The 24,887-nt window shown below is 43.5% G+C and overlaps 1 protein-coding gene and 1 non-coding gene across 5 annotated transcripts in view; both read left to right on the plus strand.

Moving 5' to 3' along the window:
- Positions 1–10,698, plus strand: part of SUPT3H (SPT3 homolog, SAGA and STAGA complex component) — a 389,952-nt gene extending 379,254 nt beyond the window's left edge. For all 4 annotated transcript variants that reach the window (XM_039913023.1, XM_029071799.2, XM_039913024.1 and 1 more), the window contains one exon: positions 9,407–10,698. In XM_039913023.1, the coding sequence (XP_039768957.1) occupies positions 9,407–9,448 (42 nt within the window). In that variant the 3' untranslated portion in view covers positions 9,449–10,698. The remainder of the gene's footprint in view (positions 1–9,406) is intronic.
- Positions 10,699–18,988: 8,290 nt separating this feature from the next.
- Positions 18,989–19,126, plus strand: LOC114814432. Its single transcript, XR_003762230.1, has one exon. It is a non-coding gene; the product is annotated as a small nucleolar RNA SNORA7 (small nucleolar RNA).
- The last annotated feature ends 5,761 nt before the right edge of the window (positions 19,127–24,887 follow it).

Genomic DNA, 24,887 nt, shown 5'->3' on the forward strand with positions numbered 1-24,887 from the left:
CCCAATTATCTTTTCTCTAACCCAGTGCTTAGAACAATACCTGGCACACAGTAAGTACTTAGCACATCCAAATTTTTTTTTAGAGGTACTAATCACTCTGGACAGAAAATGGGAGTATCTGGTACAGTTCTTATGACCTTCCTGAATGTTGTTCACCTGGACCAAAGTTAACTTGCCAGTGATCCCTTAATTCTACAACATGAACCTTAGAAAAGAGCCTCATATGTGTCAGCCATTAGGGTTATTTTGCAACACGGATATGTTATCATAAAATTCCACTGCAGATTCGTTTATTCTAGCTGTTTGTTTTGACTAAGCCCTATGTGGGATAGGGACTGTCTGATCTGACTGCATTGTGGGGCTCCTGGAGTAAGAGAATGAGTGTGTTTGAAAGCAGAAATTGTTCATTTAATAGTAGTGGCTTTTGTTAAGTGCTTACTATGTGCACTGTACTAAATGCTAGGATTGATGCCAGATGATGTTGGTATTTGTTAAGCGCTTACTATGTGCAGAGCACTGTTCTAAGCTCTGGGGTAGATACAGGGTAATCAGGTTGTCCCACATGAGGCTCACAGTTAATCCCCATTTTACAGATGAGGTAACTGAGGCACAGAGCAGTGAAGTGACTTGCCCACAGTCCCACAGCTGACAAGTGGCAGAGCCGGGAGTCGAACTCATGACCTCTGACTCCGAAGTTCCACTGAGCCACAGATAATAAGGTTGGTCACAGTCCCTGTCCCACATGGGGCTCACAGACTAAAGAAAAGAGAAAACTGAGGCCCAGAGAAGTGAAGTGACTTGCCCAAGGTCATACAGCTAACAAGTGGCAGAGTTGGGATCAGAACCCAGGTCCTCTGACCAATCAAGGCCCATGCTCTTGTTGCTAGGCCACACTGCTTTTCAAACGTTGAGAACATCCACACAAAACTGCCACAACAGTTTGGAAAAAATAGAAAAACAATTAGTTGCTATTGCACGCCTTTTAAAAACGTCGCAGAGCTGCCCTTTCTCTTGGTAGTTGCCCAGACCCGAGCCCGAGTGAGCCCTGGAACCAATTGCAGCCAAACTACAATCAATCAGTCATTTATTGAGCACTTACTGAGTGCAGAACACTGTACTAAGTGCTTGGGAGAGTACAGTATAACAGAGCAGGTAGACATATTTATTCCCTGCCCACATCAGGGAAGCAGCACGGCCTAGTGGATAGAGCACGGGCCTGGGAATCGGAAAGACCTCGGTTCTCATCCCAGCTCTGCCACTCGTCTGCTGGGTGACCTTGGGCAAGTCACTGCACTTCTCTGGGCCCCAGTTACCTTCTCTGTAAAGACTGAGAGCCTCATGTGGGACAGGGACTGTGTCCCACCCAATTTGTTTGTACCCACTCCGGTGCTTAGCACGCTACCTGGCACATAGTAAGCACTAACAAATACCCATTAATCCCCACTTTGGAGTACCCATGCCATCCCGATAGCCTGCCTCCATCACGGTCACTTGGACAAGAAGCTGTTAATAGTGGCTGCTCCGAGCCCCACCCCTCTCTCCAGCCACCTCTGGGTTAAGATGGCGGGCACGGATATTCCTTTTCTGTACAAAATTGCGTCGTCGCATATGCCTCTCGATGAACGCGGGAATCGGCACAGTCGATCGCTGCTGTTTGGAGATCCTGAAGGCCTGGTGTTTTCCTTCTCGCCCTAGCTTACCTCAGTTCCGTAAGACCGCCAGTCACAGCGAGATAGGGAAATTTGGATGGGCAAGCGTGCAGGGTTCGAAAAGCTTGAAGTACACCCTGTCCAATAGGAAGACGTTCCATCCCTCGGGTCTTGAGGTGGGATTTGATGTCCGAAGCGATGCCGTGTTTGTTTCGCCTTCCCATCTCCAGAAGTCCCATGGTTAGATTGGCTCTTAGCACCCGGCCAGCTCTGTGTAGAAACAAGGAGAAAAAGATAGTTTCAAAGGAAAATATGTTTGTTTCACGTCGACAAGGATCTCTGCCCATTCCGTAATCCCCTAAGGCTCTTAAATATGTGACACAAAGACTGTATTGTTTTTTGCTTTCCCCTTGTCCGCAACAGTATTGCACAAGCGTCTAGACAGAGAATAATGGAAGGTGGTGATGTTTCAAAGTCAGGACCCAGGGAGGAAAGATGGAACTCTGTAGGGTCCTACATAAACGGAGTGCTTATTGAAACTTTTCAGTACTGAAGTATGAAATCTTTAATTTAAAAATAGAGATGAATAAAAGATCAATTTTGGACCCAAAAGGCACATTGAAAGTGTTGTTTCGAAGGAGTTGGATAAGATTCCTCTGGCTAGAGTAGCAGTTTGGTTTGATTGATGCAAACTTTACACCACTGGCAGATAAACACTGAGTGGAAGCCCAGAATTGATCCCAGTGGAAACCCAGAACTGATCTCATTGTAAGCATTCTGTTGCAGCAGGCTTGGGTGGTTTATTGATGTTGCTAATTTTTTTTTCCTCCAACATTTACCGCTTGTGGTTGCCTGTGTGAAATGAGGCTGTGGTCGGAGCCCAGTTCTTCTTGGGAGGTGGGTATGTCCGAGACACTGCCCTCACAGTGGACATGGCTTAGGATTTTTACAATCACAAGGGCCAAAGATCCGTTGGACCAGGAATTAAGCTACCCTCTAGCTCAGGATGAGGGTAAACATACCCAGTCAGAGCAGAACGGTGGAAACTTACACTGCTGCCGTCTCTGTCCTCGGGGTGAATGAAGACTGAATTTCTGAGTCTTGCCAAACCTGGCACTTTTCATCAATATAAATATTTTATATGTTTGCAGCCTGGAGTCATTTCAGACATCTGAGTTTGAATTTATACATATATATATATATATAAATGTATGCATATATATGTATGTATGTATATATAGATATATAATAAGGTTGCTAAAACAGAAGCTCAACATTATGGGCAAAAGCTAGAAGGACAAATTAGCCAGGAGTACATTCACGGTATATAGCCACAAATCCCAACATCCTTTTTGCAAAAGGCATGCAAAATGCACATTTCTCGTACCCTAAACAGGCAGCAATTAGCTCTAAACCTTATAAGGATTTTTCTCTTAATCAATTTTACTCACACTCTTCATACTTTGCCACTTAATTACTATTTTTTAGAACCTCCGAATACCGACACATCTCTGCATGTGGTTTGACTAAAGAAGCTGGGGAAATTAGAAGAGTAACCTTTTAATCACTGAGTTTTTAATGTAGACATTTTTAAGTTCAAAGAGCTATGAAACTGTCCAAAATGATTGTTTGATATTAAGGGGGCTTATGAAATTTCAAAGTTAGCATTCCTGAATAAAATGGAAGGAAGCAGCAAGGATAGAGGAGTGTATTTAAAATTAGAGAATCTTTGTGTTTTATGGGTTCCAGGTTATTTGGAATGGAATGAAAGTTAATGCTACATCCTTTTTTCCACCCTACCAGCCAGTCTCTGATCCAAGAATGTCTCTTATTTAAAGGAGAGGGCTCCCTCCACTGTTCCTAAATCAAGGCTTCCACTGTCTAGCACACAGTCCTCTGCAATTTTTGCATTATATTTTGAATATGGGAAAGCATATAAGTAAAAAAAGAATCAAAAATGTTCTGCAGGCAGAGGTTGTGTTGACATCGTGCCCTAGTTCCGTTGAAATCGTATGGTTTAATGTATATTTTCTACAAAACTATTGGAGACTAGACAGAATTATCAAAAGAAAGGAGAATCCCATGGTATGTCACAAACAAGATGTGTCTATTTGTATTTACATTTGCTAATGAAGTTCAGCCACTACTCCCTCTTTGATTTTGGAAGACTCAGACTACCATTCAGCTTTATTTATTGTAATTAAATCTCTTGCCCACACACAGACAGAAGGGCAACAAAAAAGGGCACATATTATCTTTTGAAAATGCATTGCACAACTTTGATATTATGTACCCACGATTCCAAGATTTACATTATTAAACCAATACAATATGTCTCAGAGTAGTTACTTTTTTTTTTTTAGGAATATGGGCCCCATTTTTTTTTCATTGTTTTTCTCCTGTTAGATTTAACCCAAAGTGGCCAACTCCAAACCTGCCAAAACACACCCCTTTATTTTCTCAACACTATCGAAGTCAAAGAATAGTTCTCTGGAATGAATTTCACAGGAACACATGGTATATGTTTAACCACGCCAGAGTTTTAAAGGTGAACATTAGATTTAACCAAGCACCTTTCATTCACGTTAACACGCCATATGAATATCAGGCAGTGCTTCACAATTGAGTAAACTGAGGCAGAGAGAGATTAAATAGCGAACGAAGCACATATTACCATTCTGGGAAGAAAATAAAATACTTGAATTTCTAAGATGGGGTTATAGTGATCTGGTCAAGCTACAATAGATGTTTTGGCGGTCATTCGAGTGGCTTTCATCCGTAAAACGTGGGAGACTATTTTTTTTTTTCTGTGCATATATCTATTTCCTACTCATCTCAAAAGAAGCTAAACAAGCATGAGGCAAGAGTAAACAACCACCCTTCACCCCGATGACATTGAAGGACTTAATTAGTGACCGCTTAATAGTCTGAGTGTCCAATTCCCATTTCATAATTATTAATAATGCTGTTTTAATTCAGGTATTCTGAATCTGTAATTCCATTTCCTGTGATCCAGAAAAAAGGGAGAATTCCAAATTAACGATACCCATCTGAAAGCTCGCTAGTGGTGTAATTTGACTTCGATTCTGGATTTTTAAAAGCATAGTCTCTGGGCCCTCATGTTGGTGTTTTTTATGGCCTAGCGGAAAGAACACTGGCCTGGTCATCAGAGGACCTGAGTTCTAATCCCCATTCTACCACTTACCTACTGTGTGATCTTGGGCATCTCACTTAACAGCGCTGTGTTTCAGTTTTCTCCCTCGTAAAGTGGGGTTTCTATATTTGTTTTCTGTCCATCCTCTTTAGACTGTGAGCCTGATGAGGGACAGGGACTGTGTCTCAGCAGATTGTCTTGTAACAAACCCAGTGCTTGACCCGAAGTGAGTGTTCATTCATTCATTCAATTGTTTGTATTTATTAAGCGCTTACTGTGTGCAGAGCATTGTATTAAGCACTTGGGAGAGTACTGTTGTCATCATTAGTATTATTATTATTAGGAGGGGAAATAAAGAGGTGAGTTGGCATTGTGTGATGGGAAGGAGTGGAGGGTGAAAGCAAGACACTTCAAACCACTGCAGTGAGCTGGCAGACAGGACCTCTGTGAGGTGAGGCTGCTGGCAACTCAGATCCCGTGCCTGGTCGGAGTTCAAGGTGCGCCAGCGAAAAGAGCAGGAGCCTCGGTAGTGAGGACCAGCTTCCCCCCGATCCACCATCCCCTTTACCCCTGCCCAGACCCCCAGGGTCCTCCAGCCTCTCTGCAGGAGCAGATTCATTCAATAGTATTTATTGAGCCCTTACTATGTGCAGAGCACTGTACTAAGCGCTTGGGATGAACAAGTCGGCAACAGATAGAGACAGTCCCTGCCGTTTGACGGGCTTACAGTCTAATCGGGGGAGACGGACAGACAAGAACAATGGCACTAAACAGCGTCAAGGGGAAGGCCCGGCTCGTGGCCAGTGACTACCTGGCACACTGCAGCAGGTGAGAGCCAGCACTGCTCCTACACACACACACACACACGTGCACGCACACACACATACACAAACCTCCCTCCCCCATCATCATCAGAAGAGCCATGCTGCTTCCTTCTGTGAACTTAACTGCATCTAAACTGTGACTAAATATGTCAGCACACTTTCTGTAAGATAAACTAGTAAAAACATACAGAAGAGCAGCTCTATCTCTAATAAATCTGGTGGTAAAATGAACATTTTCCTACCCCCACCCTAACGGCCGTGGCTTCCCAGTGCCGATAGCACCTGGGACCATCCCTTCTCTACACTGCCTCCTCAGAGCTCCCTATCCAAACCTCCCGACCCGCTCCCATGCCAACGGACCCAGCCTTCCGGCCCCGCTGACCTGAAGTGAGGTCGGGACTTTCAGCTTTTACAACACCGGGAAGCTACGGTCACTCAGGACCGCAGAGCGGAAGTTGAGGTCACTCAGAAGTGAAAGTCGACGTCATTCTGGACCGGCGGCTGGAAATGACAGTCTCTCGGGACTAGGAGTTAGAGGCTGCTGTCACTCAAAGGACCAGGGGCTAGAGGCTGCCGTCACTCCGGATCGGGGGCTGAAGGCTGCTGTCACTCAAAGGACGAGGGGCTGGAGACCTCTGTCACTCAGGATCAGTGACTGGAGGCTGCTGTCATTCGGGGACAGAGGCCGGAGGCTGTTGTCAATCAGGATTAGGGGATGAAGGCCGCTGTCACTCAGGCCCCCACATTAAACCGTGCCAAAGTGTGGTCTGTGAAACCCGGGTTTCATCGTGGGCAAACACAATGTGGACACTGTGGATGCTGATAATGGGTAAAATTTGCTTCCGGAGTTTTGGACCATTCTTTCACCCTCAAGAGAGTGGGGTCTGGGGTTTGCAGGTTTACCGACAGTTAAGGTGACCCTAGATGTGAGCATTCTTTGCAAGAAGGCCTAGGCCAGAGCTAATTTAGGAAGACGTCTTAAAATACGGAAGTAGAACAGAGTATGGGGGGGAGGGGTAAAATGAAAGATGTTTAGCAGCTTTTATGGAGATAAGGCCTACGTGAGGTGGGAAGCGGGAGAAATCATTCTCTGTAAGGAGATATTTCTAAAAGGTATGGAGTCGTCTCAAAGGGAAAATCTTCCAAAGACGTTGCGGAGGCAAAGCGTTAGTTCCTTTTTCTGCATGGGTTCTTCTGCACTGCGTTCGCAGAAATGTTCCCATCTCAGATGTTGGAGGTTGCCGCCAAAGTGTACCAAGCTCACTTTTTACTGATCCTCAGGTTTAATTTCTAAATCTAAATTCAAACGGAGGCATCCCATGCGGAAGAAAAAGCGAGGTCCGTTTCTTCGTAAACTTTAATACGAACACAGGGGCCTCTCTCCCGGTGGAAATTTCAGTGAGAGTCTGTGAGGGTAGAATTAAACCCAGGTTTTTTTGCTCCTATTTGCATAGGTAGTGAAGCATGCATTGTGAAGGGGGCTGGTCTTCCAAAAATGACCTTTTCAGTGACATAGGGAACCATTTAATATTGCCCAGCTTGGAAAATTTTAAACCTGATTATTTCCCAGGTGAACCCAGCCAAGCCTAAATCTGTTTTTGAGCCAAAAACCCTTTCCTGAACAGGGCAGAATTCAGCCATTTACCTTTAATATGAATCCAACTTTACACTCAGGTTCATTTATCTCAATGTAAACTGTACCGGTGCTTTAAATATTTTATTTATGTTAAAGGTTGTCGCTGTGGTTATAAACTTTATAAATATCAAGGTCAAGGAGCTAGAGGCATGATGTTGGCATAAGCCTCTCTTTGCCGGCTGTGGGGTAGGAGCAGCTCATAGGCCCGAGGCTCCGCTGGACTTTATGTTTGTGGTTGTGGGGAGACACCGTATCCATTCCTGAAAGTTATTTGTGGCTCTCTCAGGAACTAATTTAACACTCTTCTTTAGTGTCCAGACCTAAGAGGGAAAAGTCTGATCCTGCTGGTCCCCGTTAGAAAATTCACTCCAATCCAGAAGCAGAGTGTGATGCAAAAAAGAGAGGTAGCGGTGAATGGCAGAAGAGCGTGAGCTGAGAAATGGCACTCGAGCGAACTCTTTCTTACATTCATGATGAGGTAATCAGCAGTGGACAGCACGTAGAGCTTCCAGGTCAGCAGAACATACAGAAATCCTTGCCACAGACTGCAGTAAAAGAGGGACGCATCTTGTTATTTTCAAATTGATTCACTAGTAGAGGAGGTTTATACCTCGTGGTTAGAGGGAGAGATTAGGGAGTCTTCAATTTGAGATTTTTCTGGTTTTGTTTTTTGGGGTTTTTCTGTATTCATTAAATACTTACTATGTACCAGGCACTGTACTAAGCTCGAGGGTAGATACGAGCTAATTCATTCAGTAGTATTTATTGAGCGCTTACTATGTGCAGAGCACTGTACTAAGGGCTTGGAATGTGCAAATCGGCAACAGATGAAGTCCCTGCCCTTTGACGGGCGCACGGTCTAATCGGGGGAGACGGACAGACAAGAACAATGGCAATAAAATGGCAAGCTAATCAAGGTGGTCACAGTCCATGCCCTGTATGGGGCTCACAGTCCTAACCCCCATTTTACAGATGAGGTAACTGAGGCACAGAGGAGTTAAATGAGTTCCCCGAGGTCACACAACGGACAAGTGGCAGCACCAGGATTAGAACCCAGATCCTTCTGACTCCCAGGTGCATGCAGTATCCACTAGGCCACACTGCTTCTCAGCATTGTTGGAGAAAGACCTTTGGACAAGCAACACTATTCTTATTAATAGTAATAGTGATAAAAATAATCACTGTAGTACTTGCTGAGTGCTTACTATGTGACAAGCTCTATATTAAGTGCCAAGGTAGGTACAAGATACACAGCCCTCATCTCACACAGGATTCCCAGTCTAAGTATGAGGAAGAACGGGTATCGATGAGAAAACCGAGGCCCTGAGAAGTTAAAGGACTTACCCAAGGTCACACAGAAGATACATGTCAGAGGCGGGATTAGGACCCAGGGCCTGGACAACCAGGTCCTTGCTCATTTCACTGGGCCACAGTCTTTCAAACTCATCTTATTTATCCATCTCATGGATAGCGTGATATATAAAAATGGAACTTAGAATGAAATGTGCTCTATAACTTCCCACTTATTTTGTTGTTCCTTTCTTTTCGGTTTCCCCACTTCTTCACGGAATGATTCGATCCCACCCTTCGGTATCATATAAGATCAAAGCTTTCTCTACCAAAGAGATCTCCTTTGAATTCACTTTATTTGACAGGGAGGGGGAAAGGACACTATTAGTATCTGTTTACATAGCTTTTGGCCTAGACTATAAATTAGGCTTGGAAGGGCTGTAATGAGTCAGTAATTTATTGACTATTAAAATACTTAAGCTAGAAGTGATTCTGGAGCACGGTCAATAGAGAACACATGCTTATAAAGGACAAACAGATTAGGGTATAACAATGTCTCTCCGGCCAGCTTTTGTACAGAAGGCAATTAACAAAATGAGATGTCATATTTTTACATATCTGCTGCCCTCCTGAAATAGAATCACTAACCACTTGTTAACCGCACTGATTTTTTTTATAGACAAAGTGGTCGCTTAGAGGAACCCCACCAGAAATGTTCAGATTAAGCACACTATTAGGTTGCAGCCAGAAGAGTCTACCGAACAGGGAGAAATCTTTGCCTGCCTCTCTCCCTCCATCCCTGGTTTGAGCTGATGTGATAATTCATTGCAGATTTTTTCTCTTTCTTTGACAGAGTGCCTATCGCAGAAATGGGATGACTTTTCTAGCCTGCTAACGTGGATGCGACTGCAGCAACAGGAAAGGCAGTGTTATATTAAGGTGATTTCTACTCCCCCCCGTGAAGGAAAAAAAAAAATAATCAAGTTCCCTTGTCTCTGTATATCAGTGAGTGGGCTGGTTTGTTGTGACTATCGACTGACTGACTGTGGCTCTTTTTCTGCCCCCTCAATCGTTATTCTTGTTTACTAGCTGGAACGTTCCGTTAATTAATGGCAGGATGTTTGGGATACTGTGTAGGTGGACAAGAATGCAGATCACACAATTTTTAAATTTGGCATGGATTTTCTTGCCGTTGGCCCAAGTAGCTAAAGTGCAGTGTCATTTATGTTTGTAGTCATATATTTTCATTGATTCATTTGGTAATCCAAGTTTGGGACAAAGCGAGCAAGAGGGCAAGGAGGGCCATATAGCTTTTACTACAGTTCTCTGAATTTATTTTGTCACATCTTGGTTTATTTTTTAAAATGACTATTTGTATTTCAAATACGAAGAGTAAAACCTCCAATCATCCAGAGGGGATTTTTCCATCTTGGCCTTTTTCTTTCTTCCTTCCCCATCTCTCCAATTTTCTTTTTTGTATTCCTTTCCTCTATCCCCTGCAGCTTGGCTTTTTCCTCACAGACATTTAGTCTCCCTCAGTCCTCCAGGCAGGACACCAGTCCTCCATCAGCCAGAACAGATGTAGGGTAGAGGAGCCATCTTGAAATCAAATTCCAGGTCTCTCGGGTAAGAGAGCACCTTCCCCAGCCTGATTGGCTTGTGTCCAATTATGATTTTCTGACCTGTGTTGGATGATTTCTTTCTCGTCTACGTGTAGCTCTAACCTAAACTAACACTGACATCTGTGGGGACCATATTCATTTTTGTCTTTGGGAATTTTGCTGTGATTAGTTGAATTTGAATGGCAATGGAAAGGTATTTCCCTAAATCTGCATTTTTCATAATTTTTCATTTGATTGTACTCCCCCTTTTCCAAGATTATGAAGACTGTTTCAGCCAGAAGTAAACTAGGTGTAATTTTCTCCTTGTGACCAAACACCTGTGAACCCCTGTAAATACTATCACTCTGTATTGTTCCATTTTATGACCTTTTTTTTTTTTATCATTTTTACCTGTAACCTGTTGATCCTTTGAAGTTAATTTGAATGTCACGTACTGAGATGTGTAATAGAGTATTTTTTTATGGGGTTTGGTGTACCATCTGCTTTGTTGACATGTATGATTAAACCTATCTTTGTATCATCATTCCTATTTATTTTTGGCATTCTTAAATATAGAAAAGTACTGACTGGCCGTAAACATCCCAACTTTAAACAAAGTCATTTATTGCATGTGGGTTCAATCTGCAAGGCTTACAGGCTAAATCCGATGTTTCAGGGCCTGATTCTTCATATCAATATCCCTTCTGTAGTTGTATCTCTTCCATATTTTATATTTTAAATATGCTCAAGGTGGAAAAATGTTTTTTTTAAAATTTTGTTTTACCTGGTCTACTTAACGTCCCAAAGAATGAAGACTCAACATACATTTCTCTAAGAAATATGACAGATCCATGTTTTTATTGGTCTCACATGTGTTTGTCTATCTTGAACAGTCTGACAGGTAATTATTTATAAAATCTGGTTTTGCCCAGCAAGCCCGTATAATAACCTTTCACTTTTCAGCATAAGCTAGTGTGCCGAATTTAGAATAAAAACAGGTAGTTTATGTCTATCTTGGACCAGTATAGATATTCCCACAATTGCAAAATATCAGTTTTTCAAGTGTTCAATTATTTTCTCTCCTACAACTAGCTGTTTCTCTGACTCTTTTACTGAATTCACAATTTTAATAGGTTTTTTTTCATCTGCTATAATTATAATTTAAAAGTCAAAGTTGGCACAGCTTTGGGACACGGTTGAATTATTGTGAGATAATCAGACTTTACAAAATGAATGAGCATTCAAGGTCATTTTTTTTCTGTCTATAAAGTGTGTAACCAGAATCAGCCAAGTGATAGGTATTGCGAATAAATATTCTTACCCAGTAAGCTGCATTATAACAATTCAAAATGCTATATAAAGATTTATTTTATAACCCTTGTTCTCATAAAATATCCTTCTAACATCTAAAACAAATCCACCTTTTGGGTGACTTTCTCTTCCAATATTTTTTTTTTTTAATGCTGAATTCACATTTCCAATCTCAGTGCCTCCGTATTTTATTTCACTTCTCTGTGCCTCAGTTACCTCATCTGTAAAATGGGGATTATCTGTGAGCCTCACGTGGGACAAACTGATTACCCTGTATCTGCCCCAGCGCTTAGAACAGTGCTCTGCACATAGTAAGCGCTTAACAAATACCAACATTATTATTATTATTATTATTATCAAACTTGGTAACGGTCATGAAATGCCACTGTTTTCCAAGAATAATATAATAATAATGACGTTTGTTAAGCACACGCTATGTGCCAGGCACTGTACTAAGCGCTGTGATGGAGGCAAGCAAATTGGGTCGAACACAGTACATGTTCCACGTGGGGCTCACAGTCTTAATCCCCATTTTACAGATGAGGTACCTGAGGCCCAGCAAAGTGAGTTGCCCAAGATCACCTAGCAGGCAAGTGGCGTAGCTGGGATTAGAACCCAGAACCTTCTGACTCCACACCCAGACTTTCACTAGTATCTTTGCTGCACCACTCATCAAAGCTTGTGAACTCCTGAGCCCATCCAAGAGTTCGGAATGCATTGGAAGATGGTGAAGCCGTATGGCCAAGTGGAAAGAGCACAGGCCTGGGCGTCAGAGGACCTTGATTCTAATCCCAGCTCTGCCACCTGTATGCTGTGTGACCTTGGGCAAGTTACTTAACTTCTCTGAGCCTCAGTTACCTCATTTGTAAAATTAAATCCTCCTCCTTCCAACTTAGACTGTGAACCCCATGTAGGACAGGGACTCCTCTAGACTGTAAGCTCATTGTGGGCAGGGATTGTGTCTGTTGTATTTTCATAGTGTACTCTCCCAAGCGCTTAGTACAGTGCTGTGCACACAGTAAGCACTCAGCGCTCAGTACGGTGCTTTGCACACAGTAAGCGCTCAGTAAATACGATTGACTGACTGGGTCCAATCTGATTATCTTGTATCTACCCCAGCACTTAGCACAGTACTTGGCATATTGTAAGTGCTTGTCAAATACTGTTAAAAAAGAAGGATGCAGAAAAATGGCATTTGGGCAGGACCAAACACTGCCACATTCTTTCTCCGAGCAGCAAACGCTCTCCAATTTCAAATTTAAACCAGGGAAAGAGTTGAACAAGGATATGAATTTGTACCCAGAATTCATTCATTCATTTATTAACCATATTTATTGGGCATTTACTATGTGCAGAGCACACTATGACCTGCTCCTCCAGATCCTTCACTCTCTCGGGCGGCCCCTTGCCTGAGTTGGGTGTTCAGAGGTTAGAACATAGGTTCGATTTGGAGAAGCAGCATGACCTAGTGGAGAGAGCCTGAGACTGGAAGTCAGAGGACCTGGCTTCTAATCCCAAATCTGCCACGTGTTAGCTGTGAGACCTCAGGCAAGTCACTTAACTGCTCTGTGCCTCACTTTCCTCATCTGTAAAATGGGAGTTAAGGCTGCGAGCCCCATGTGGGGTGTGGACTCACTAGAAGGTGTTTTCCCCAGTTCTTAGAATGGTACCTGGCGCATAGTAAGTGCTTAACAAATACCATGGAAAAAAGTAGAGCTTCAAAGCTGTCCTTATGCATCATCAATCAATCAGTAGTATTTATTGAGCATCTACTGAATGCGAAGCACAGTATTACCCACATTTGGGAGAGTCCAGCAGAAGCAAGACACAGAAAAACAAAAATTATTTACAGATAGTGGGTTCAGAATCATTCTGTTGGCTCCCTTTCTCTCTCAACCGTGCTGGCCTCAGACACACTTCACTTCTTCCACAAGGCTTGCTTTCAATATGTGTTTTGGCTAGTCCGAGATTAGGGAACTAGGGAACATTCTTCCAGCAACGCAAGTCTGTTCGAGCTCGGCATTCCACCTTATCGAAGAAGCCGCTCATGCCCATCTACGCACGTGGATGCGTACACGTTAGAATGGATGAGTTCTACAGCGTGAGTTTTCCCTAACAAGAGGTTTCACGAGAACACGACCCTCAAAGTATAGGAGAGCTGGGTGTATTAACTAAGAGACCCTGGCCCATTTTGCAAGTTAAACCACCCGGAGCAGTTTTCTCAAGATCTTTAGATTGCTCCGCATTGAAGGACTTAAGGCGGAGTGGTGTGGAGGCAAGAGAAACAACCGGTAACTTCAGCAAAAGTTCAAGTGCAAGATAGGCAAGAGCCGGCAAAATACGGTTTCTGGGTGCGGGCGGAAGGCTCAGAATCCATATTTGGAGCAAGGACTTCTTGAATAGAGTCAACAGAGTCAGTGGAGGTACAGACGACACTGCAGAAACTTGGAGAGATCTGCTTGAAAACCCTTCATGTCATTTTAGCTGTGAATTCCAAAAGTCTCTTTACAGAAACTTCTAGATGGTGCTGTCATCACTCTGAAAAGGCACAACTCATACCCAGTGATCTTGAAGACACACGGCTTAGTGGAAAGAGCACAGGTCTGGAAGTCAGAGGACCTGGGTTCTGATTCCGGCTCCACCGCCTGCCTGCTGTGTGACCTTGGGCGAGCCACTTAACGTCTTTGTGCCTCAGTTCCCTTGTTTGTAAAGTGGAGATTCAATAACTGTTCTTCCTCTAGTTAGAATGTGAGTCCCATATGGGACAGGGACTCTCACCAACTTGATCTTATATCTACTCCAGCACCAAGTACGGTGCTTGGCACGTAATGAACTCCTCATAGATTCCATGGTTATTAGTGTTGAGACACACGGTCTGAGTACCAGCTTTACTTCTAAAAACCGAGAAAAGTGTACCTCTGTAGCTTCTGTCCTGTGGCTATCACAGATCCCATCCTATTTAACATTCCACCCCTTCATGCTCTGATACGTCACGGAGATAAATCAAGCCCCCATTGTAACCGCTACGGTTAATTCCTCTGCATTGCTCGGGACGTATCGAGAGATGGCAAGGGATGCCTCTCCTTATTAGATGTAAAAGAAAAAGCCTCCCGAAGATTGTCAGATGGATCTCTTGGGACGATTACACATGCTGGTAGAAAAGGATGGATCAGTATCCTGTGTATCCTGGAAATGCTTATTGCAAAATAACTCATATCTGGTGCACTTTGAAATCATCGGATGTCATGCATCTGGAATATCCTAAGCTGACAAAACCACCCTGATCTTGTCAGTCCAACCAGACACTTAAACAGTGAATTAAAAGTGGAACAAACGGTCTTATCTGAAGCCAATGCATTCACACACTGGGTAACCAGAAAAAAAGACAAAAAACAGGTTTTTAACTTACTGCTCGATGGACCCAAGTGTTTTGTGGTGCAGTTGATCCATTTCTGATTGTGCGGCTGTAAGTGTGACCTTCCCAATATCGGGAGTGGTTCAGAAGGTGGAATCCTCTGGCTTGACAGTGATGCCTGTGTAAATCTCATAAGCCACAGAAGTGAAGGTGATAGGAGAAATAATGCTAGCTACACTGAAGAGGGAGAATGTGAAAGTGAGCGATTTGCCAAAGGAAGACCATGACGTGAGAAGCAACGAGGCCTAGTGGATAGACCACGGACCTGGAAGTCAGAAGGACCTGGTTTCCGATCCTGACTCTACCACTTGTCTGTTGTGTGACCCTGGGGGAGTCACTTAACTTGTGGGCCTCAGTTACCTCATCTGCAAAATGAGGATAAAGTCTGTGAGCCCCATGTGGGACAGGGACTGTGTCCAACCTGATTAACTTGTATCTACCCTAGTGCTTCGTACAGTGCCTGACACATAGTAAGCACTTAGGGAATACCATTGAAAAAGTACCATGTGGATTAGGATTTTTTGCTTTTTTGGTGAGCATGAGTGTAGATTTGAATGTAAAAATAAAATAAAACACTGGTTTGATGTTTTTTCCCTAAGTAAGCACTTAATGAATACCATTAAAAAAGTACCATGTGGACTTGGATTTTTTACTTTTTGATGAGCATGAGTGTAGATTTGAATGTAAAAATAAAATAAAACACTGGTTTGATTTTTTTTCCCTCAAAACAAAATTTGGATTTGTGACCATGCACCCTGGGTTTTTAATAATTTCTGGTTAAAAGAATGTGTGGAATACATAGGATATAAGGGTAGCTAAAGATAACCCGGTGCATTTCAGCTATGGGAGTTTTGTATTTACAAGTCTTTAAATAAGCATTGCTTTTATTTTTAAAAGGAGTTAAACTCCAAAATCTCTATTCTTGAGATCCTTGTATTACTGTTTGTTCTTTGTGTCTTCTGAATAACAAACAATCCATGTTTAATGCTTTTACCATGTGAAAGACAAATAAACATAACTGATGACTCACTGCCAGGCAGAAAATAAGTTTGTTTGCCTAGAAGTTATGAAGAGCCCAGTTTTGCCTAGTTCTTCATAAAGTCTGTAACTTCCCTAAAGCGTACATTTTACTCCATTGCCCACAGCCCGTTGATCACCATACAGGAATAATTCTCCTACCCTCTCGGAATTTAGATGACGATTCTCGGGTTGCATTTAAAATTCTACCATCGCCCCTGTGTAAATCTCATAAAATATTTTATAGCTTCCTGTGTAGCTCATGCCGAATGTTTCAGAGTTCATAAACACTTCTACAAATAATTTAAGAATAAATAGACAGTGACATTTGTCACAATTCTAGGCCTCGTATAAAGCCTAGCCTATTACAGTTTATTGCTTCAAGTGTGTCTTCTCATTTGGAATCCAAGGTAAGCTTTTTATGTTTCCGTCATAAAATGAGAGAATGATAGAGCTAAATGCCGGAGTGTGCATTAGCGCTAAGATTTGCTTCAGCCAATGGTAAAATTATCCTTTACAGAATCGAATGTAAATTAGATGGTTAAGTAAGGGTCACGTGTCTCCAAAAACCCAAAGATATATAAAAGTTACGTTTTCTGATGCACTTTTCTTCTCCGTGTGAGTAGAGTAGTGATCTATCAATTAATCATCTATTGATACAGTGGCACCTCAAAACCTGCATCTACTCTGTGGGGAAAAGTAGCAAATATTCCAATTGTTGTGCATCATGGAAATCTTGACATTTGAAGTATATTTTGAAGCAGAAGGTTATTTCAATGATAAGGAGAACTTATATATTTCACTGTTAGAAACCATTTTAACTAATAAGAAAGCATTTGTATTTTGGTAACGTAACCAAAATAGTAACTCACCATTTTTAAAAGAAAACTACATAGAAAAAATGAGTTGAGATGATCAGGATGTAGTTTCATTTTAAATAATCCTGAGAAGGAGCATGGCCTAGTGGAAAAGGCATGGGCCTGGGAGTCAGGGGACCTGGTTCCCACTTCCAGCTCTGTCATTTACCTTGTGTGTAACCTTGGACAAGTCAACTCCTCTGTGCTTCAGATTCTTCCTCTGTAAAATGGGAATGAAATACCTGTTCTTCCTCTTACTTAGAATGTGAGCCCCGTGTGGGAGAAGGACCGTGTCCGACCCGATCGTACAAAATCCACCCCGGTTCCCAGTACGGTGCTTGACACATTTTAATCCATCATTCAGTCGTATTTGTTGAGCACTTACACGGAATGGAGTGGGAGAGGAGGAAATGGGGGTTTAGTTAGGGAAGGGTTCTTGGAGGAGACGTATCTTCAATAAGGCTTTGAAGGTGAGGAGAGTAATAGTCTGTCACGCACGAAGAGGGAGGTCGTTCCGGGCCAGAGGCGAGACGTGGGCGACTTAGGCAAGATTGAGGCATAGTGAGTAGGTTGGCGTTAGAGGAGCGAAGGTTGTGGGCTGGGTTGTAGTAGGAGAATAGTGAGGTGAGATAGGAGGGGCCAAGGTGATTGAGTGATTTGTTGCTGATGATAAGGAAGAATGTCCCATGTCCGTAGCCCGGATGTGTCCTGACAAACAGAACTCCACAGAGCTACTGGCGCCCAGGGCAACAAGGAATGGCAGGAGCACATCCTCAGTCCCTGGTGTCTCCTTTGCTGACTCCTCCACCCGCACCCTGCCGCTCCTCCCCCCGCAGTCCCTCAGCGCAGAAGCTGAGTCCTCCAGGTTCCGATCTAAGGGCTGCGTAAAGGACTCCCACCTTCCTATCCAGGCAGCTCTGGTTCACCAGGCCCCAGAAGCGCCGACCCATTCTCTCTGGAGTTTGAAAGGCTGAACGAGTGCTTGTTAAGCCCCCTTCAGCTTTCACTGCCATTTGCGGGCGGGCGGGGGGGGGGGGCACATTCCATTTTGTGAAGTTTCCTGACTCAACCACCCCGACACAGTTCCCGATTGGCCAGAAACCTCCAGAAAATGGAACAGAAGGTGCTCCGCCACGTGCCTGCTGTATGACCTTAGGCAAGTCACTTAACTTCTCTATGTCTCAGTTCCCTCTTTGGTAAAGTGGGGATGACCCGTTCTCCCTCTAACTTACATTGTGAACCCTGTGTGGGACAGGGACTGTGACCTGATTATCTTGTATCTTCCCCAGCACTAAGAACAGTGCTTAGCAAATGCCAACATCATCATTTATTAGATTTGGCCCTAATTTCAATCCCTCCATTATTTTGTCTGAAGTTTCTAGTGATACGGATCCAGTCAGAGAGGGTCTCCTTGCCCAAAGCCCTGATCCTTCTGTTGCTTGCTGTTCAGACTGCCTTCCTTCCACCCTAGTCGTTCCCACCCTTCTTTTCCTTGGGTAAGTCACTTAACTTCTCTGTGCCTCAGTTTCCACATCTGTAAAATGGGGGTTCACTCCTATATAGACTGTGAGCCCTATGTGGGGCAGAAACTGTGTCCAACCTAATTATCTCCCCCAGCTCTTAGAACTGTGTTTGGTGCTTAACAAATTATCATCATCATCATCATCATTCTCTTTTTCACAGTATTTGGTAAGCATTTGCTATGTGCCGGGCTTTATACTTACACTTGGGTAGTTACAAGATCATCAGTCTGGACACAGTCCAGTCTCACATGGGGCTCACCGTCTTCATCCCCATTTTACAGATGAGGTAACTGAGGCCCAGAGGAGCTAAGTGACTTGCCCGAGGCTACACAGCCGACGAGTGGCGAAGCGGGGATTGGAACCTAGGTCCTTCTGACTGCCGGGCCCGTGCTCTGTCCATTAGGCCACATTGCTTCTTCCTCTGCCTCTTTTCCCAGTCGGTAGGTGAGCTAATCAATAATAATAATGTTGGTATTTGTTAAGTGCTTACTCTGTGCAGAGCACTGTTCTAAGCGCTGGGGTACACTCAGGGGAATCAGGTTGTCCCACGTGGGGCTCACAGTCTTAATCCCCATTTTCCAGATGAGGTAACTGAGGCCCAGAGAAGTGAAGTGACTTGTCACACAGCTGGCAAGTGGCAGAGCTGGGATTCGAACCCGTGACCTCTGACTCCGAAGCCCTCTTTTCACTGAGCCACGCTGCTTCTCAATTACCCTCTCAGGGTCGCACCTGGAGAGTTTCCAGTACTCTACCAGTCTCGACTCCGGGAGGGAGAGTCAAGCAGAGACATACCCATTCCGTTCCTAGCTTGGGCAGTGGCTGGCGAGTGGAAGGCGATCTGCTACAAGTCAAGGCTCCCCCGTGCTGGGCAGCAGCGGCGTGGGAGACGGTCGAGGGTGGAGACTCCAGTCTACTGCGCGGAAGAAGGCAGTGGTTGTTTTACCGAGAAAACTCTATGGATCCACTCCCAGAAGGATTGCGGATGGAGGTGGGGCGTTCTGGGAGAGATGCGTCCGTGACGCCGCCGCGGGTCGGAGACCACTCGACCACGTGAGACAAATAATAATAATGTTGGCATTTGTTAAGCGCTTGCTATGTGCCGAGCGCTGTTCTAAGCGCCGGGGTAGATACAGGGTCATCAGGTCGTCCCACGAGAGGCTCACGGTTAATCCCCGTTTTACAGATGAGGTAACTGAGCCACAGAGAAGTTAAGTGACTCGCCCACAGTCACACAGCTGACAAGTGGCAGAGCCAGGGATCGAACCCACGGCCTCTGACTCCGAAGCCCAGGCTCTTTCCAAAATAGGGGCAGACGTTGAGGGTTGGGGCTTAGCGGGTCAGGCATGTGGGAGGAAGTGAATGGCTGCCCCGCAGATCCTGGACCTCTCCCCTTTCTCCCCTCCACCTGAGGCTTCCATCCCAGCTCTGCCACTTGTCAGCTGCGTGACCGTGGGCAGGTCACTTCTCTGTGCCTCAGTTACCTCATCTGTAAAATGGGGATGAAGACTGATAGCCTCATGTGGGACAACCTGATTACCCTGTATCTACCCCAACGCCGAGAACAGTGCTATGCACATAGTAAGCGCTTAACAAAATACCAACATCCACTGAAAAGCCCCAGCTGTAGCAATGACTGCTGCCCTTTCCATTCCCTTTGCAAGGACCGGGGGATTTTTTTTCTAAGAAGCTAAAATAGTATAGGAACTTTTTTAAGGTTTTTGTTTATTTAAAATCCAATTTTACCACAAATTTAATAAAAATGAAACTGGTTAATTACCCACCCTGTTTTTATAGGAAAAATTCATTCTCTATGCATAATAAGGGATTATTAGGATTATTATTAGGGATGGTTATTAAAGGAAAGAACATTTTGGGGTTTCAAAGTATTTGGGATGGTCAAGGGAAAGAACATTTTGGGGTTCAAAGAAGAGCAGATGCTTCCTGAAAGCCGGGGAATTTCCCAGTCACTAAATGCAGTTCATAGTCCATGACTGTTCCTCTAGGATATTTGTGCAGAGGGCTCTCTGGGCAACAGGAACACAGCAGAACGAAGTTGTTTTCTCCACAAGTCAGAAGGTGGAAAACAGCAGGATGTCCAAAAATTTCAACAGGCACCTTAGGAGAGTAGACACCTAGGGTTGAAAAAGATTGGTGGGAGGAGAATATCTTTTATAATAATAATAATAATAATGTTGGTATTAAGCGCTTTCTATGTGCAGAGCACCGTTCTAAGCGCTGGGGTAGATATAGAGTAATCAGGCTGTCCCACGTGAGGCTTACAGTTAATCCCCATTTTACAGATGAGGTAACTGAGGCACAGAGAAGTCAAGTGACTTGCCCACAGTCACACAGCTGATAAGTGGCAGAGCCGGGATGCGAACCCATGACCTCTGACTCCCAAGCCCGGGCCCTTTCCACTGAGCCACGTTTTATAAAGATACCAGATTCCTGACACCGCAGAAAAGAATGGTTCATTCATTCATTCAGTAGTATTTATTGAGCGCTTACTATGTGCAGAGCACTGTACTAAGCGCTGGGAATGTATAAATCGGTAACAGATAGAGACAGTCCCTGCCCTTTGACGGGCTTACAATGGTTCTTCCCTCCTTTTCCCCCCAGTTTCTAGCCACAGTCAGATCTGGAAGACAGTCTGTGGAGAAAGCCAGTCATTCTGTGGTGATATAAAACCATAGCATTCTTCTTCTTACACTTTTTTTTTAATGGTATTTGTTAAGCACTTACTATCTGTCAAGTACTGATCTAAACGCTGGGCTAGATACAAGGTAATCAGGTCAAAGTCCCTGACCCTCGCGGGGTTCAGAGTTTAAGAGGGAAAATGGTTATTGAATCCCCACTGCATAGTTGAGGACACGAAGGTACAGAGAAGTTGTGACTTGTTCCAGGTCACACAACAGACGAGTGGTGGAGCTGGGATTAGAACCCAAGTCCTCTGACTTCCCGGCCATGGTTTTTCCATTAGGCCATGCTGCTTCCCCGGGATGTGGAAGTAGGGATCATATAGTTTAATTATAACCGCTTTGGGCCAGTAATCAATCATTATTCAAGACACCTCCAAGACAACCAAATAGGGGAAATGAGCTTTTCCGTTCAGCAGGCACTGTCAACAATCTCCACTGTCGTCGGACTCAATTCTGTTGACTTCATTTTTTCAATCCTCAACGAGGTGATGGGGGAGGATCGCATTGTCTAGCATCCACAGCATTTATCGACTTCCTGCTGTGTTAAGAGCACTAGGTCAGGCACTTGGGGGTTTATGCACAAAAAGTAAGAAATACACTCCTTGTTTTGTGGACTGTAAAATCAAACACTTTGATGTTGCAATTCCAACTTCAGATAAGACCGCTGTAAAAGAACCTTTCTTATCAAAGCACTAAATTGATGGGCAAAGCAAATGGCTAGGAGGTTCTCAGATAGAATTGCTATTTGTTTCGGATGTATCTTGGTCACAGAGTGATGAATTAAAATTTGGAAACCCTCTCAGTCATCACACACCCGAAAGTCAGTGCCTGATTGTTTTCCCTAATGAGGAACGAGGTTGATAATAGTCCGTGTTATGCTGAAATTCACCATGATAGAATTAAAGCTAATCTGTTAATGGGAAACAGCGTGGCCTAGTGGCAAGAGCACGGGCCTGGGAGTCCGAGGACCTGGGTTCTAATCCTGCCTCCGTGACTTGTCTAACGCGTGACCTTGAGCGAGCCAAGTAATTTCTCTGAGCCTCAGCTCATCTGTAAAATGGGGATTAATACTGTGGGCCCCATGTGGGACATAGACTCTGTCCAAAACCTGATTATCTTGTATCTATCCCAACGCTTAGTACAGTGCCTGGTATTCATTCATTCATTCAATAGTATTTATCGAGCACTTACTATGTGCAGAGCACTGTGCTAAGTGCTTGGAATGGACAAATCGGTAACAGATAGAGACGGTCCCTGCCCTTTGACGGGCTTACGGTCTGATCGGGGGAGACGGACAGACAGGAGTAAATAAATTGGTATGTAGAAAGCACGTAACAAATACCGTAAAAGGATTGATATGTATAAAAGAAGACTGAAGTATTTCTCATACACTTAAAGATAATCATGAAAAACTCAGAAGAAGACAGTTGCAATTATGTCTGAATGTCATTACATTACCTCTCAGTTATTGATTTGAACAAATGATGAACAGCTTAAATTTAGAAAGATGGAAGAGCATTTGCCACAATTGTCAGAGCCATTTCTTCCCGTGTAAATTGGCAGAAATTAAATGAAAAATTGATTTTTTTTTTCCCCCAAACTCAACAGACTGCAGAAGTCAGTGGGACATCCTATTTCTAAAGACATCGTGTCACTTCCATGTTATGAAAGGTATGATTTGCACATAACTTTGCTTATCTTAAAGGGAGAAACAGATAATCAGTATTATTATTATTGTATTTGTTAGGCCATTACTCTGTGTCAAACACTGTTCTAAGGGCTGGGGTAGATATAAGATAGGTAGGATAGAATCCCTGCCCTACATGGGGCTCATGGTCTAAGGTTCAAATCTGTCTTATTGATTAGATGAAGGAGATGAGTGAAGAAGTGTGAATGACTCATGACAACCTATCACCACTACTTCAAAAAAACCCAACAAAACAAAACAAAACCCCTAGTGTATCCTGATAGAACTAGGCCTTGGGATTTCCTCCCTTCCCAAATCCAATAGTTCACAGCCGTTCTCATTGTCACGCCTTCATGAAATCCCACCACCTCCTCCAGGAAGCCTTCCTGATGAATTCCCAGCATCCCAAATCCCCTAAAACCATCGCGCCCCCCCCCCCCTTCACTGCAATACTTCTTCCCATCCTCAGTACTAATGCCTATACGGTCATTTATATATTCCATTGTTTTGATTGCTCTGTTATTATTTTTATGCCTGTCTCCCCTATTAAAATGCTTGTGTAAGTTCCTTGTGGGCAAGCAATATGTCACTTCCCTGTTTTGTACTTCCCAAATGCTTAGTATAAAGCTCTGCAATGATAGGGCACACTCAGTAAATGGTATTAATAAATCAGTGATATATCTGTAGATATCTCTGGCTATCACTAGACTAGAAGCTCATTGAGGGCAGGGAAAATGTCTGCCAAGTCTGTTATTTTGTACTCTCCCTAGCTTTTAATACAGTGCTCTGAACACAGTAAGCACTGAATAAAATGTGATTGAGTACTTATTGTGTGTGAAGCACTGTACTGAGTGCTTGGGAAAGCACGACAGAGTTGGTAGATGTGATTTCTGCCCACAAGAAGCTTAGGGTCTATTGTGGGGGGGAAAGGGGGAGACAGACATTTAAATAGATGAGGGAAAGGGGAAATAGATTATAAGGGCATTTACATAAGTGCTGCGGGTCTGAGTATCAAAATGTTTAAGGGATTCAGAGCCAAGTGCTAGTTTCTCTTCAATTGTTGCATCTGAGGACTGCTCACCCAAAAGGTAGGACCCCAGAAAAGACTCCTGCTCTCTGTGCAACCAGATCTCTCCTGTCGACAGCGTCATTATTGGAAGAGTCATCTTCGATCCCAAGTCACCCTCAGACCCGATATCCGGCCTCCGAAGGCAGAAGGTACGTTGGAGTTTTGCAAAAACGCCTTCACTGCACACTAAACCTGCGTTAGAAATGTCTTGGCCTGATTCCAGACTCAAGGGCAGCTGGGTACCATCGGCTCCTTTCAGACACACAACGGTAAGTGGGTTGTGCTTAGATTTGAAAGGGTTTTTTTTTTCGGTACTTTAGCGTAAAATATCACATTGATATTCCCCGCCCCGCCATGTCTTGTGAAAAAAGAAATTTATGATCTTTTTTACATCAGGAAGTCTAGCTTTTCCCGATGTTTTATTACTTCGAATATTTGAAACATTTCAATCCCAGACAATAAATATTACATGATTATTATTTTCATATGGATAGGCTATTTCCCCCTGTTTTTCCTATCCAACTTTTACTAGCAAATGACACCCCAAAATTTATAGACACTAAAAACTTTACTGTTCGACTTTCCCTGAAAAGGTCAGGAATCTCTCTTCATAGTTTATATCGTGTGTAATCCAGTCGGGAAGAGGGTTGGATTTGGAAGCAAGGGAGATCGGTGGTTAAAAGTAAACCAACTTTTTAATGAAGAATTTCAAAAAACAATGGGTTTATTTGAAATGGAGCGATAGATTTTTCTTTAAAAACATTTCCACGTCCCTCCAACTGGTGCTGGTGATGGTCAGGTCACTTGGTACCTTCAGATCCTTTTCATGAAACAGCGAGTTACCTAACTAATTGTTATCCCCTCTCAAAAATGCTTAAATCTTAACAACTCTTTCTTTTCAAACCATGCACATTGTTCAGATAGAATTTCCCTGTTGAAAATTGCATGTTGATTCCAGTTCACCTGGGGAAAATCTATTATCATTTATGATCAATCTATCAGTGGTATTTATTGAGTGCTTCCTGTGTGCAGAGCACTGTGCTAAGCTCAGTATTCATTCAATAGTATTTAATGAGCGCTTACCATGTGCAGAGCACTGTACTAAGCACTTGGGATGTACAGATTGGTAACAGAGACAGTCCCTGCCCTTTGACG

This window comes from Ornithorhynchus anatinus, chromosome 9 (assembly GCF_004115215.2).
Source record: "Ornithorhynchus anatinus isolate Pmale09 chromosome 9, mOrnAna1.pri.v4, whole genome shotgun sequence".
Lineage (NCBI taxonomy): Eukaryota > Metazoa > Chordata > Mammalia > Monotremata > Ornithorhynchidae > Ornithorhynchus > Ornithorhynchus anatinus.